This window comes from Stegostoma tigrinum, chromosome 16, assembly GCF_030684315.1.
Source record: "Stegostoma tigrinum isolate sSteTig4 chromosome 16, sSteTig4.hap1, whole genome shotgun sequence".
In the NCBI taxonomy this organism is placed as follows: domain Eukaryota; kingdom Metazoa; phylum Chordata; class Chondrichthyes; order Orectolobiformes; family Stegostomatidae; genus Stegostoma; species Stegostoma tigrinum.
In genome coordinates, this window is record NC_081369.1 from 45751942 (window position 1) to 45765835 (window position 13894).

Here is a 13894-nt window from a genome sequence, read left to right on the forward strand (position 1 = left end):
TTGTACCTATGGACTTACTTTGATTGATATTCATTATTCTGTTACCAACATAAGTACCTCCCTTTTCCCCCGAAATAATGCAGTTATCCTAATCCATGGCAACATCTGAAATTCCCTAATTGTAAAACTTTTCATTTTTGCTGTGTGAAGAAAGAAAAATAATCTTAAAGTGTCACAATATTTTAAAATTTATCATAGGTTTTTCTGAGGTGGTTGAAGAAATTTGTTAATATTTATTATCCCATCTCCCTTGAAATTCAGCTGAGTTCTAGTCAACTGGAAATTTTCATGTGGATACCATAAGAAAACTAATTAATTCTGATTTGTTAAAGAACACCATAGTCCATTTGAGGTCTGTCCAGCAGATGGCACCCAAGTGTAAATCAGGATAACTACAAATGTCAATCCATATGTCCAAACTGTTTCGAAATACTGCAAGTAAATAAAAATACTAATGATATCAATATAAAACTAATAAAATAACAGCATTAATTTTGAGCAATGTCATGGTACGGCTGTACAAGACATTAGTAAGGCTACATTTTGAGTGCTGTGTATAGTTCTGATCGTCATGCTGCAGGGAGGATGTTATTTAACTGGAAAGGGTGCAAAAAATATTTACAAAGATGCTACCAAGACTGGAGGGTTTGAGTAATAAGAAGTGCTGGATAGGCTGGGACTTCTTTCCCTGGAGTGTAGGAGGCTGAAAGATGACCTAATAGAATTTTATAAAACCATGACAGGCATAAATAAGGTAAATAGCCAAGGTCTGTTCTCTAGGATAAGGGAGTCCAAAACTAGATGGCACAGGTTTTAGCTGAGAGGGGAAAGATTTGGAAACAACCTGAGGGGCAAATTTTTCACACAGAAGGTGGTGCGTGTACAGAACAAGCTGCCAGAGGAAATGGTAGAGGCGAGTACAGTTTCAACATTTAAAAGACATTTGGAGAGGTAATGTGGTTAAGATGGATATGGACCAAATGTAGGCAAATGGCACTAGTTCAGTTTAGGAAAAATGGTTGGCATGGACGAGTTGGGCTGAAGGGTCTGTTTCCATGCTGTATGACTCTAATTGAGGCTGTCAGAGTTTTGAGTCTTCCAAAATTTTCAAACTGTTGAATTCATAAAGCAAGACAAGCCAGACACCTCATTATAATGACATCACATAGTACTTCAAAGTTTGCTAAAATGTTTTCCAGGTTTAGAAATACATAGCACAGAAGAAAGCCATTGTAGCTCTTTGAAAGAGACATCCAAAAAGTCTTCTGTTCCTTCTGCAACCACCCTGCAGATTTTCCTTTTCAACTGATGACCGTCTGAAAATTACTGCTGAATATACCGTCTGGCATGCTTTCACATCGCACGTGAAATCACAAGTTGCACAAACTTTCTCATTTCCCTTATTGTCCTTCTGCCAATTACGTGAGAACCTAGTTTCTCAGGTTACTGATGCTCCTGCATTTTGCTGAATGACTGTCAAAGTTCCAAACAATTTGTCTAATGACTATTTCGCACTCCCCCCCAACAACCTTTGCTACCCTAAAGAAAATAATCCTGGTTTGCTAATCTCTCTGATAACTGAAATCCACTCCCGTTAGTATCATGCTATTACATTTCTTATGCAGCTTCCATGTCCTTACCCTGGTACCCAGAATTTTGCACAGCATTCAAGTTGATGACTAACCAATGAGTGATGGACATTTCCTTAATATCCTTATAAAACATTAGTTTATAGGCCCTAAATTGGGTGCCTTTGTTAAGGCATTATTACAGGTATTATATGAGAACTAAAATTGTGTTCAACACGTGGCAAGCCCTGCTTTCACAACTTGTGTCAGTTGGCATACTGCCAAAGGACAAACAATGAGGCGTCTTTTCCCCATGAACGAAGCAGGGCTGTATTCCATTCTCTATTAATGAAGACCCAGGTTTCGCCTTTTGTAATGGACCAGAGCAAATCCCCTTCAAATATAACAAGAAAATAGCCCAGATCCTAGCATTTATCTTATTTAAAAGCAAGTATAATGTGCCGTGTTCCAGATGTAATTCAATTCGCTATGCTACTCGGCTTTAAGCAAAACACACTTTATTCTGAAAGTTAAATTTCAAACAAAAGAAAGAAGAATTGGAATAACAACTCTATTGGATAACTGAACAAAATTGATAGAATTGAGGATGCTGTAAATCAGGAACAAAAACAAAAGTTGGTGGAAAAGCTCAGCAGGTCTGGCAGCATCTCTGAAGAAAAAAACAAAGTTTAATGTTTCAGGTCTGGTGACCTTATTGGATAACTGATCAGAATAAGAGGTTATTTAACTACTAAACAGCAGCTGTTCCAACAATAGTAATGTCCCATTAACACACCTTTGGCAAAGGCAAATTTAATAAAACAGATTGTCTCACATATGCCTCGGGCAGCAAGAAGAGAACCCAAGCTTTTAGCTGAAACAGAGAGAAATAGATAGTTTCCACAGCTAGTTTCAAACCCTCAGTAACTACTGAAAGTTAAACTAAAACCCTGGTTCTGTGGGAGCCTGACTCCACCCATTAATGCTGCTTCTATAGCTCCAGACTTTTGAAAATAAAACCCTAAGTCCTCACAAGCTGTTTTCTTTATTGGCTAGGTATAGACCACTTCGTACCTCTGTCTCAACCTTTCTTCATAAATCAAATCAAGACAAAACACACTTCTTCAAACCACAATATTGCCACACTTTCAACAGTCTTATTAAATGGTTCTGTTACCTTTAAACATTTGTCAATGCCAGCACCACAGGTCATACAATCCTGGGAGATACCATAACATTTTACAAAAGATATAAAGATATCATAAATATGAAAAGACATACACCGGTGATCAATCCTCACACAAGATTTCATTTTGTAAAACATATTTTGTAACAAACTTAACATCAATATCAACCAAACATTACTTAACAGTAATCAGTTCTGAGGAAGGGTCACCGGACCTGAAACATTAACTCTGTTTTTTTCTTCACAGATGCTGCCAGACCTGCTGAGTTTTTCCAGCAACTTTGTTGTTTTTCCTAATTTACAGCATCCTCAGTTCTTTTGGTTTTTATTACTTAACAGGCAACTAATACATTCTTAACTGCTGAATACAACGGCAAATTCAATCCCATGCTTATGCATTATATTGCACTCGAGTTTAAAGTCCACTCCTCCTGGGAATAATAAGATTGCTTCTCCCTGCTGCATCAATATGAATCTTCTTGTGTCCTTTTTAACTTGCTACTCCACCCTTTGAACATAGTCATATTATTTTTCAATGGGTTTTTCCTAAAGCTGAGTAGTGTATCTAATTGAATTACATCTGGAACACGGCACCTTACACTTGCCTTTAAATACGATAAATATTAGGATCTGGGCTATCTCCTTGTTATATTTGAAATTACACTTGGTTAGTCTGTGGTCATTCAATCTTTAGCGTCCTTGTTTCCTCAAACAAGCGTTTCATTCTACCAGCCTTCTGGGCCGAGGTTATGTTGTGACAAAAGGTGAACAATCAGGTGTTGTTTTTCTTCTACATGCTTAAGTAGATCTTAGTGTAAACATACTGGTTATTGGATTGGATTTGGTGCTGCAGACGGAATGGTCCCTTGAAAAGCAGAAAGGGAAGAAAAGATTATTTAAGTGATGGGATCATCTTGAAGGCAGTGGACCAATGTGCAGGATATGTGTGGTGGAAACTAAGAATGGAAAGCACTATGATTGCGATGAGAGAAAGAATGAATTAGTGAGAGGAGAAGTATTTGAAATGCGATAAACTCAATTAAGAATTTTTTCCAACACTGTAGATGGATTCCTTCCATGGTGGGAGGTCAGTTAGCTCTAAATGGGCTGGTTTGCTTTAGGTCCAATATCTCATCCCCTCGCTCTCTCTTTCTTTCTAATCAGAGAACAACCCTATGGTCCTCTAGGACTATGGAGACTCGAGAGGGGAATCATTGGCTGAGCAAAAATAATATTTTGGAGGCTCTGGTGCCAAAGGCCACATCATCAGAGAAGATAAAAGGTTTGAGTTATAAGGAGAGGCTGGATGGGTTGAGACGTTTTTCACAGGAATGTAGGAGGTTGAGGGGTGAACTTACTGAGGTTTATAAAATCATAAGGGGTATAGATAAGATGAATGGCAGGTATCTTTTCCTGGGGTAGGGGATTTCAAAACAAGAGAGCATATTTTTAACATGAGAGGAGTAAGATTTAAAAAAGGCAAGAGGAGCTTTTTTTTTAAAGAGAGAGTGGTTAGTGTGTGGAATGAACTTCCAGGGGAAGAGAAGAATGTAGGTTTTTTAAATTCATTTTTCAGGATTAGGGTGTTGCTAGCTAGGCAGCATTTATTGCCCATCCCTAATTGCCCAGAGGGCAGTTAAGATTCAACCACATGGCTGTGGTTCTGGAGTCACATACAAGCCAGGCCAGGTAAGGTTGGCAGTTTCCTTCCCTAGAGGACATTAGTGAACCAAGTGGGTTTTTCCCAACAATTGACAATGGATTCATGGTCATCATTAGATTCTCAACTCCAGATATTTTATTGAATTCAAATTCCACCACCTATTGTGGCAGGATTCAAATCCAGGTCACCAGAGCATTATCTGGGTCTCCAGATTAACAGTCCAGTGATAATACCACTAGGCCATTGCCTCCCCTAACAGTTACAACATTTAAAAGACACTTAGATAAGTACATGAAAAAGAAATATTTATAGGGATATTGGCCAAGCACAGGTGGGTGGGACTCGTTTAGTTTGGAGTTATAGTTGGCATGGACTGGTCAGACTAAAGGGTGTGTTTCCCTGTTGTATGACTCTACAAAATGATGAATGACAAAAAGGAAATATAAATCTTGCAACATCTTGTTTTAAGATTCTCATCCTTGGTTTCACATCCCTCAGTGTTGTCACCTCTTCCCATGCTTGAAAGCTCTAACCCTGTAGCCCTCTTGAGATGTCTGGGCTCCTCTAATCCTGGATTTTTGTGGATTTCCAAATATAGTTTCTTCACCATTGATGGTTCTGCATTTAATTGTATCCGCCTGAAGCTCTAGATTAACCTCTCCATTTCTCTTCTTTTCCCAAAACACCGCTAAAACCTATATGTCTTTGACTAAACCTTTGGTCATCTGACCTAACACGCAGCTCAGTTTCATACTTTGTTTTATAATACTCCTGTAAAGCATTTTGGAAAGTTGCTACATGTTCTTGAGTTTCAGCCATCCAGCCAACTGAGTCAATTGGTTGTCTTGGGAATCTGAGTTGCTGTGGCAACATACATGTTAGCCTGAACATATGCTGATAGCAAAGGTTTGAAATGGCCAGGCATTTTTCCCAATCTTACTGATTGCTATTAGCAAATGTTAAAAGGATTTATACATTAGTCCTCAGCCTGTTTGGGTTTGTTATGAATAAACCTTGGAAAGGTCTCAAACTCACCATTCAAAGGCAAGGTCTCTAACCACTGTGCCATATGACCTCCTCACTTTTCTAGCTGTAAGTGTTGGGAAAGTGCACTGATTATCAAGCCTCACATCTACAGGGGTAACCAAAAACGTTAATTATCTTAAAAAAGGGCAAAAAGTCCCCTGTTTATGCATCCGTTGGAATCACGTTCACATAAAACAATGATCAGGTTTCTGTACTTAATAAGAACTACTGTTTGTTAAAAATAAGTAAATGCTAATCACAAGTAGACAGCTATGAACTATTAAAATTGTAAACAAAAACCCAAAGAACAGCAGATGGTGGAAATCAGAAACAAAAACTGAATTGCAAAAGGGTCATTGGACCCAAAATATTAACTCTACTTTCGCTCCAAAGATGTTGCCAGGCCTGCTGAGATTTTCCTGCAATTTCTGTTTTAATTAAAAACTTTAATCCGCTTTTCCAAACCCTGACACATACATGTAGAAAGATACAGATAAGCAAAACAACATTGGTTTCATAGATGGAGGGAATAAAACTGGGCAAAACAATTGAATAGTACCAGTCCACCGATTATCTGAGGTGATCTTTTTACTGACAAGGACTTCCAATTCTTCAATCACTATTCTCAAGGTTCTTTCATTTCTTCGTAGGAAGCACAGAGAATTTGTACACTAACTACAAAATCTTTTATCTAGTGGTTAAAGACAATAGCCTACAGCAACTGGTGGGAGAGTAATCTGGCTTTCTTCATGAGTCACACCACCAGCAGTAGAATCATAGAATCTGCACAGTGCAGAAAAAGGCCATTTGGCCCATTCAGTCTGCACTAACCCTCTGGGGAGTATCCCATCCAGATTCAGATCCAAACCCCCACCCAATCCCCATAACCCCACATTTCACATGGCCATCCAATCTAGCCTGCCCATTCCTAGACATTATGGGCACTTTAGCATGGTCAATCCACCTAAACTGTATCATTCAAACCCAAAACCTGTCTATCAGGCCAAGAGCCAGAGAGTTATTGTCAGGCTGATGACTTCTAGTACCCATGGTTGGCAACAATTGTACAAACCAATCAGCTACTTGTTGCTGGCCAAATTCATGCTCCATACAATCCCTGATGTTCGGCCGTCTACAAACACCTTTCTGCTTCAATAAAACAGCAGTGTAAATACCACACACAATTTGTTTCAGTAATTTGTTTTTAAGAAGTGCAGCAATTCCTCCCACGGTCCTTTGGTTTAAAAAAATTCCATTTTTCTATTTTAGGCCACAATCAAAATTATAATGAATATAACGTACAGTCCTTATAAAAAGTGGAGAAGAAATACATGTTGGCATTGTTGCAGGTTGCTCACTGCCACCTGTTTTAAATTCATTCATGGGTTGTAGGTGTAGCTGGCTGGTGGGTGAGCATTGATTAAACATCCCCCAGTTGAGGAGGTGGTGGTGAGCTTCCTTCTCGAATCACTGGAGTCTATTTAGTGCAGGCAGCCGACGCACAAGGCTGGGGGAGGAATTCTCGGATTTTGGACCCAATGACACTGAAAGACAATTAGGGAAGGGGAGTAGAGAGAGGTTAAAACCATTTCCACTCCCCCTCCCATTCTCTTGATGACATGTCCATCATGGGCCTCCTGCACTGCCACAATGATGCCACCCGAAGGTTGCAGGAACAGCAACTCATATTCCGCCTGGGAACCCTGCAGCCATATGGTATCAATGTGGACTTCACCAGTTTCAAAATCTCCCCTTCCCCCACTGCATCCCTAAACCAGCCCAGTTCATCCCCTCCCCCCACTGCACCACACAACCAGCCCAGCTCTTCCCCCCCACCCACTGCATCCCAAAACCAGTCCAACCTGTCTCTGCCTCCCTAACCGGTTCTTCCTCTCACCCATCCCTTCCTCCCACCCCAAGCCGCACCCCCAGCTACCTACTAACCTCATCCCACCTCCTTGACCTGTCCGTCTTCCCTGGACTGACCTATCCCCTCCCTACCTCCCCACCTACACCCTCTCCACCTATCTTCTTTACTCTCCATCTTCGGTCCGCCTCCCCCTCTCTCCCTATTTATTCCAGTTCCCTCCCCCCATCCCCCTCTCTGATGAAGGGTCTAGGCCCGAAACGTCAGCTTTTGTGCTCCTGAGATGCTGCTTGGCCTGCTGTGTTCATCCAGCCTCACATTTTATTATCTAGGGAAGGGGAGTACATGCTTGCTGTGCCTTAAGGCACATCCAATGAATGAACATATACAAAAAAAACAAGAAGCAGGGTGGGAACAAAATTATTCCGGTGGGGGTCATTTGGAGTTGGGGAAGGGATAGTGCCAGTGTGGATGTGTGTAGAAAGCCCCAGGCTGAGATAGAGAGATGAGGGCTGTTGGGTGGAGATTGAAAGTAGGATTGTGAAAGAAACGCCTTTTGGACAAGGTGTCTGGCGGAGGGAGCCGTAGAACTGGGTGAGGCGCAGGTTGATGAGGGCGGAGGACAGCGACAAGGGCCCCACATACACGCACCGGGAGAGAGACGGGAAGGACCAGCGTGAGAGGCCCGGACAGACACGGAGGATGGCGGCGGAGCGTCCGGGCGGCTCCGAGTCCACGGTGTGTGACCCACAACACTCCAACAAACTGCTCAAGAGCCTGAGCTCCTTTCGGAATGAGCCGCTGTTCTGTGACGCGGTGCTGGTGGTGGAGGGCCAGGAGATCCCGGTGCAGAAAAACCTGCTGGCGGCGGTCAGCCCGTACGTCAGGTCAGCCCGGGCTGGGTGGGTGTGGGGAGGGGACACACACACAGACCGACCGACTCCCCTGCATCCCCCAAAACCCAGCACCGGTACCTGCAGCGACAACCCCCGCCCGCCCCTCATGCAACCCTATACTCTCCCTGCTACCCCACATTCTCGGCTTCCAGGCAACCCCTACCCCAAATACAACAAACACCCCCATCACCCCCATCGACACGCCCCCTCCCCCATAGACACGCCCCCGCCCCATCGCCACGCCACCTCACCTGCCACCACGCCCCATCACACCCCATCACCACACCCCCTCACCACGCCCCCGCTCCCCCGCCCCATCACCACGCCCCCCCGCCCCATCACCCCGCCCCATCACACCCGCCCCATCACACCCGCCCCCCCCCGCCCCATCACCACGCCCCCCCCGCCCCATCACCACGCCCCCCCGCCCCATCACCACGCCCCCCCGCCCCATCACCACGCCCCCCCGCCCCATCACCTCGCCCCCTCACACCCGCCCCCCCCGCCCCATCACCACGCCCCATCACCACGCCCCCTCGCCCCATCACCACGCCCCCTCGCCCCATCACCACGCCCCCTCACACCCGCCCCCCCGCCCCATCACCACGCCCCCTCACACCCGCCCCCCCGCCCCATCACCACGCCCCCCCGCCCCATCACCACGCCCCCCCGCCCCATCACCACGCCCCCCCCGCCCCATCACCACGCCCCCCCGCCCCATCACCACGCCCCCCCGCCCCATCACCACGCCCCCCCGCCCCATCACCACGCCCCCTCACACCCGCCCCCCCGCCCCATCACCACGCCCCCTCACACCCGCCCCCCCGCCCCATCACCACGCCCCCCCGCCCCATCACCACGCCCCCCCGCCCCATCACCACGCCCCCCCCGCCCCATCACCACGCCCCCCGCCCCATCACCACGCCCCATCACACCCGCCCCCCCCGCCCCATCACACCCGCCCCCCCGCCCCATCACACCCGCCCCCCCGCCCCATCACACCCGCCCCCCCGCCCCATCACACCCGCCCCCCCGCCCCATCACACCCGCCCCCCCGCCCCATCACACCCGCCCCCCCGCCCCATCACCACGCCCCCGCCCCGCCCCCCCGCCCCCCGCCCCGCCCCCCCGCCCCATCACACCCGCCCCCCCGCCCCATCACACCCGCCCCCCCGCCCCATCACACCCGCCCCCCCGCCCCATCACACCCGCCCCCCCGCCCCATCACACCCGCCCCCCCGCCCCATCACACCCGCCCCCCCGCCCCATCACACCCGCCCCCCCCGCCCCATCACACCCGCCCCCCCCGCCCCATCACACCCGCCCCCCCCCGCCCCATCACACCCGCCCCCCCCGCCCCATCACACCCGCCCCCCCGCCCCATCACACCCGCCCCCCCGCCCCATCACACCCGCCCCCCCCCGCCCCATCACACCCGCCCCCCCCGCCCCATCACACCCGCGCCCCCCCCGCCCCATCACACCCGCCCCCCCCGCCCCATCACACCCGCCCCCCCCGCCCCATCACACCCGCCCCCCCCGCCCCATCACACCCGCCCCCCCCGCCCCATCACACCCGCCCCCCCCGCCCCATCACACCCGCCCCCCCCGCCCCATCACACCCGCCCCCCCCGCCCCATCACACCCGCCCCCCCCCGCCCCATCACACCCGCCCCCCCCGCCCCATCACACCCGCCCCCCCCGCCCCATCACACCCGCCCCCCCCCGCCCCATCACACCCGCCCCCCCCGCCCCATCACACCCGCCCCCCCCCGCCCCATCACACCCGCCCCCCCCGCCCCATCACACCCGCCCCCCCCGCCCCATCACACCCGCCCCCCCCGCCCCATCACACCCGCCCCCCCCGCCCCATCACACCCGCCCCCCCCGCCCCATCACACCCGCCCCCCCCGCCCCATCACACCCGCCCCCCCCCGCCCCATCACACCCGCCCCCCCCGCCCCATCACACCCGCCCCCCCCGCCCCATCACACCCGCCCCCCCCGCCCCATCACACCCGCCCCCCCCGCCCCATCACACCCGCCCCCCCCGCCCCATCACACCCGCCCCCCCCGCCCCATCACACCCGCCCCCCCCGCCCCATCACACCCGCCCCCCCCGCCCCATCACACCCGCCCCCCCCGCCCCATCACACCCGCCCCCCCCCGCCCCATCACACCCGCCCCATCACACCCGCCCCATCACACCCGCCCCCCCCCGCCCCATCACACCCGCCCCCCCCGCCCCATCACACCCGCCCCCCCCGCCCCATCACACCCGCCCCCCCCGCCCCATCACACCCGCCCCCCCCGCCCCATCACACCCGCCCCCCCCGCCCCATCACACCCGCCCCCCCCGCCCCATCACACCCGCCCCCCCCGCCCCATCACACCCGCCCCCCCCGCCCCATCACACCCGCCCCCCCCGCCCCATCACACCCGCCCCCCCCCGCCCCATCACACCCGCCCCCCCCGCCCCATCACACCCGCCCCCCCCGCCCCATCACACCCGCCCCCCCCGCCCCATCACACCCGCCCCCCCGCCCCATCACACCCGCCCCCCCGCCCCATCACACCCGCCCCCCCCGCCCCATCACACCCGCCCCCCCCCGCCCCATCACACCCGCCCCCCCCGCCCCATCACACCCGCCCCCCCCGCCCCATCACACCCGCCCCATCACACCCTCACACCCGCCCCCCCGCCCCCCGCCCCCTCGCCCCCCGCCCCCCGCCCCCTCGCCCCCCGCCCCCCTCGCCCCCCGCCCCCTCGCCCCCCGCCCCCCATCGCCCCCGCCCCCCATCGCCCCCGCCCCCCATCGCCCCCGCCCCCCCGCCCCCGCCCCGCCGCCCCCGCCCCGTCGCCCCCGCCGCCCCCGCCCCGTCGCCCCCGCCGCCCCCGCCCCGTCGCCCCCGCCGCCCCCGCCGCCCCCGTCGCCCCCGCCGCCCCCGCCCCGTCGCCCCCGCCGCCCCCGCCCCGTCGCCCCCGCCGCCCCCCGCCGCCCCCGCCGCCCCGCCGCCCCCGCCGCCCCCGCCGCCCCCCCGCCGCCCCCGCCGCCCCCGCCGCCCCCGCCGCCCCCGCCGCCCCGCCGCCCCCGCCGCCCCCGCCGCCCCCGCCGCCCCCGCCGCCCCCCCGCCGCCCCCGCCGCCCCCGCCGCCCCCCCCGCCCCCGCCGCCCCCGCCGCCCCCCCCCGCCCCCCCGCCCCCCCGCCCCCCCGCCCCCCCCCCCCCCCCCCCCGCCCCCGCCCCCCCCGCCCCCCCGCCCCATCACCCCCCCGCCCCCCCGCCCCATCACCCCCCCGCCCCCCGCCCATCACCCCCCCGCCCCCCCGCCCCATCACCCCATCACCCCCCCGCCCCATCACCCCATCACCCCCCCGCCCCATCACCCCATCACCCCCGCCCCATCACCCCATCACCCCCGCCCCCCCGCCCCATCACCCCCGCCCCCCCGCCCCCCCGCCCCATCACCCCCGCCCCATCACCCCCGCCCCATCACCCCCGCCCCATCACCCCCGCCCCATCACCCCCGCCCCATCACCCCCGCTCCATCACCCCCGCTCCATCACCACGCCCCATCACCACGCCCCCTCCCACCCACCCCCATCACCACGCCCCCTCCCACCCACCCCCATCACCACGCCCCCTCCCACCCACCCCCATCACCACGCCCCCTCCCACCCACCCCCATCACCACGCCCCCTCCCACCCACCCCCATCACCACGCCCACTCCCACCCACCCCCATCACCACGCCCACTCCCACCCACCCCCATCACCACGCCCACTCCCACCCACCCCCATCACCACTCCCACCCACCCCCATCACCACGCCCACCCACCCCCATCACCACGCCCACCCACCCCCATCACCACGCCCACTCCCACCCACCCCCACTCCCACCCACCCCCATCACCACGCCCACTCCCACCCACCCACATCACCACGCCCACTCCCACCCACCCACATCACCACGCCCACTCCCACCCACATCACCACGCCCACTCCCACCCACCCACATCACCACGCCCACTCCCACCCACCCACATCACCACGCCCACTCCCACCACGCCCACCACGCCCCCCCCGCCCACCACGCCCCCCCCGCCCACCACGCCCCCCCCGCCCACCACGCCCCCCCCGCCCACCACGCCCCCCCCGCCCACCACGCCCCCCACAACCACCACGCCCCCCACAACCCCACCACGCCCCCCACAACCCCACCACGCCCCCCACAACCCCACCACACACATCCTTCCCCCCTCCCCCTGCACATCACCTCCACCACCAGCCCTCATATACTCTCACCCCACCATACACCTGCCTCTCCCTATACACCTCTTTCCCCCACACACCCTCGTCCCCACGCCCACACTGACCCCAAACATCCTGCACTCTTCAGATTGTTTGACAATTATCATTTGATATTTGTGGAAACGTTCTGAGTGCAAATCAGCTGTGCTTCCTACGTTGGTGACTATACTTCAAAAAGTACTTAGGTAGTCTGCAAAGCACTTCAAGATGTCCAATGATCATGATGACATTGGAAATAAAGAAAGTCACATTTACGTCGATAACAAAATGTGAGGCTGGATGAACACAGCAGGCCAAGCAGCATCTCAGGAGCACAAAAGCTGACGTTTCGGGCCGAGACCCTTCATCAGAGAGGGGGATGGGGAGAGGGAACTGGAATAAATAGGGAGAGAGGGGGAGGCGGACCGAAGATGGAGAGTAAAGAAGATAGGTGGAGAGAGTATAGGTGGGGAGGTAGGGAGGGGATAGGTCAGTCCAGGGAAGACGGACAGGTCAAGGAGGTGGGATGAGGTTAGTAGGTAGCTGGGGGTGCGGCTTGGGGTGGGAGGAAGGGATGGGTGAGAGGAAGAACCGGTTAGGGAGGCAGAGACAGGTTGGACTGGTTTTGGGATGCAGTGGGTGGGGGGAAAGAGCTGGGCTGGTTGTGTGGTGCAATGGGGGGAGGAGACGAACTGGGCTGGTTTAGGGATGCAGTAGGGGAAGGGGAGATTTTGAAACTGGTGAAGTCCACATTGATAACCTCACATTTACGTCGAGACTGATTTGATCTATGTACGAGACCTACGTTAGTGCAGAAATGTGTCATAATTCAATAATAACTGGATTAAGGCATCTGTATTGTCAATATTATTTTCAGTCATTGTGGACTAAGATGTTAGTCCTTTATGATGAAGATGCGGTTTTATAGCATTTGTCTCAATTTTACATGCAATTTATCAATTTTTTTTCTTACCCGAAGAAGTAGTAAATGAACTGCTGGTTTTTAGCTTGGGTTTGTAGTCCTTTTTCAAAACTGTTGACATAAAGGGCACAAGGCAAAAATATTACGGCACAGCTGATTCTAGTTTGAGATAAATTTATGCCTGTTAATATGCTGTGGGTTTCAGTCGAGAAAGAACTCCCTGAATTGTCCTGAGGACTTTTTAAAAATACTTTAACCACTTCTCCTTACATTTGTGTGAAGTGGGTTTTGCTTCACTTTCAGGCAAACTAAGGATGAGTTGTTTAAATGTAAATACTTATTTGCTGTTGGACCGCTGAAATAAAACTAAATTTTCATAAATTATACACTAACTACAAACTGGCTAACTCAATTACTTAGTTAAAAGTGAGTTATTATATGTTCTGTCACATTCAGGTTTATTGAATAGTCCAGCGCT

The 13894-nt window shown here is 53.9% G+C and overlaps 1 protein-coding gene across 1 annotated transcript in view; it reads left to right on the top strand.

Moving 5' to 3' along the window:
* The first annotated feature begins 7694 nt into the window (after nt 1–7694).
* gan (gigaxonin) overlaps nt 7695–13894 on the top strand; it is an 88994-nt gene continuing 82794 nt past the window's right edge. Inside the window, exon 1 of the mRNA XM_059651741.1 lies at nt 7695–8197. Coding sequence (XP_059507724.1) covers nt 7920–8197 — 278 coding nt within the window. The 5' untranslated portion in view covers nt 7695–7919. The remainder of the gene's footprint in view (nt 8198–13894) is intronic.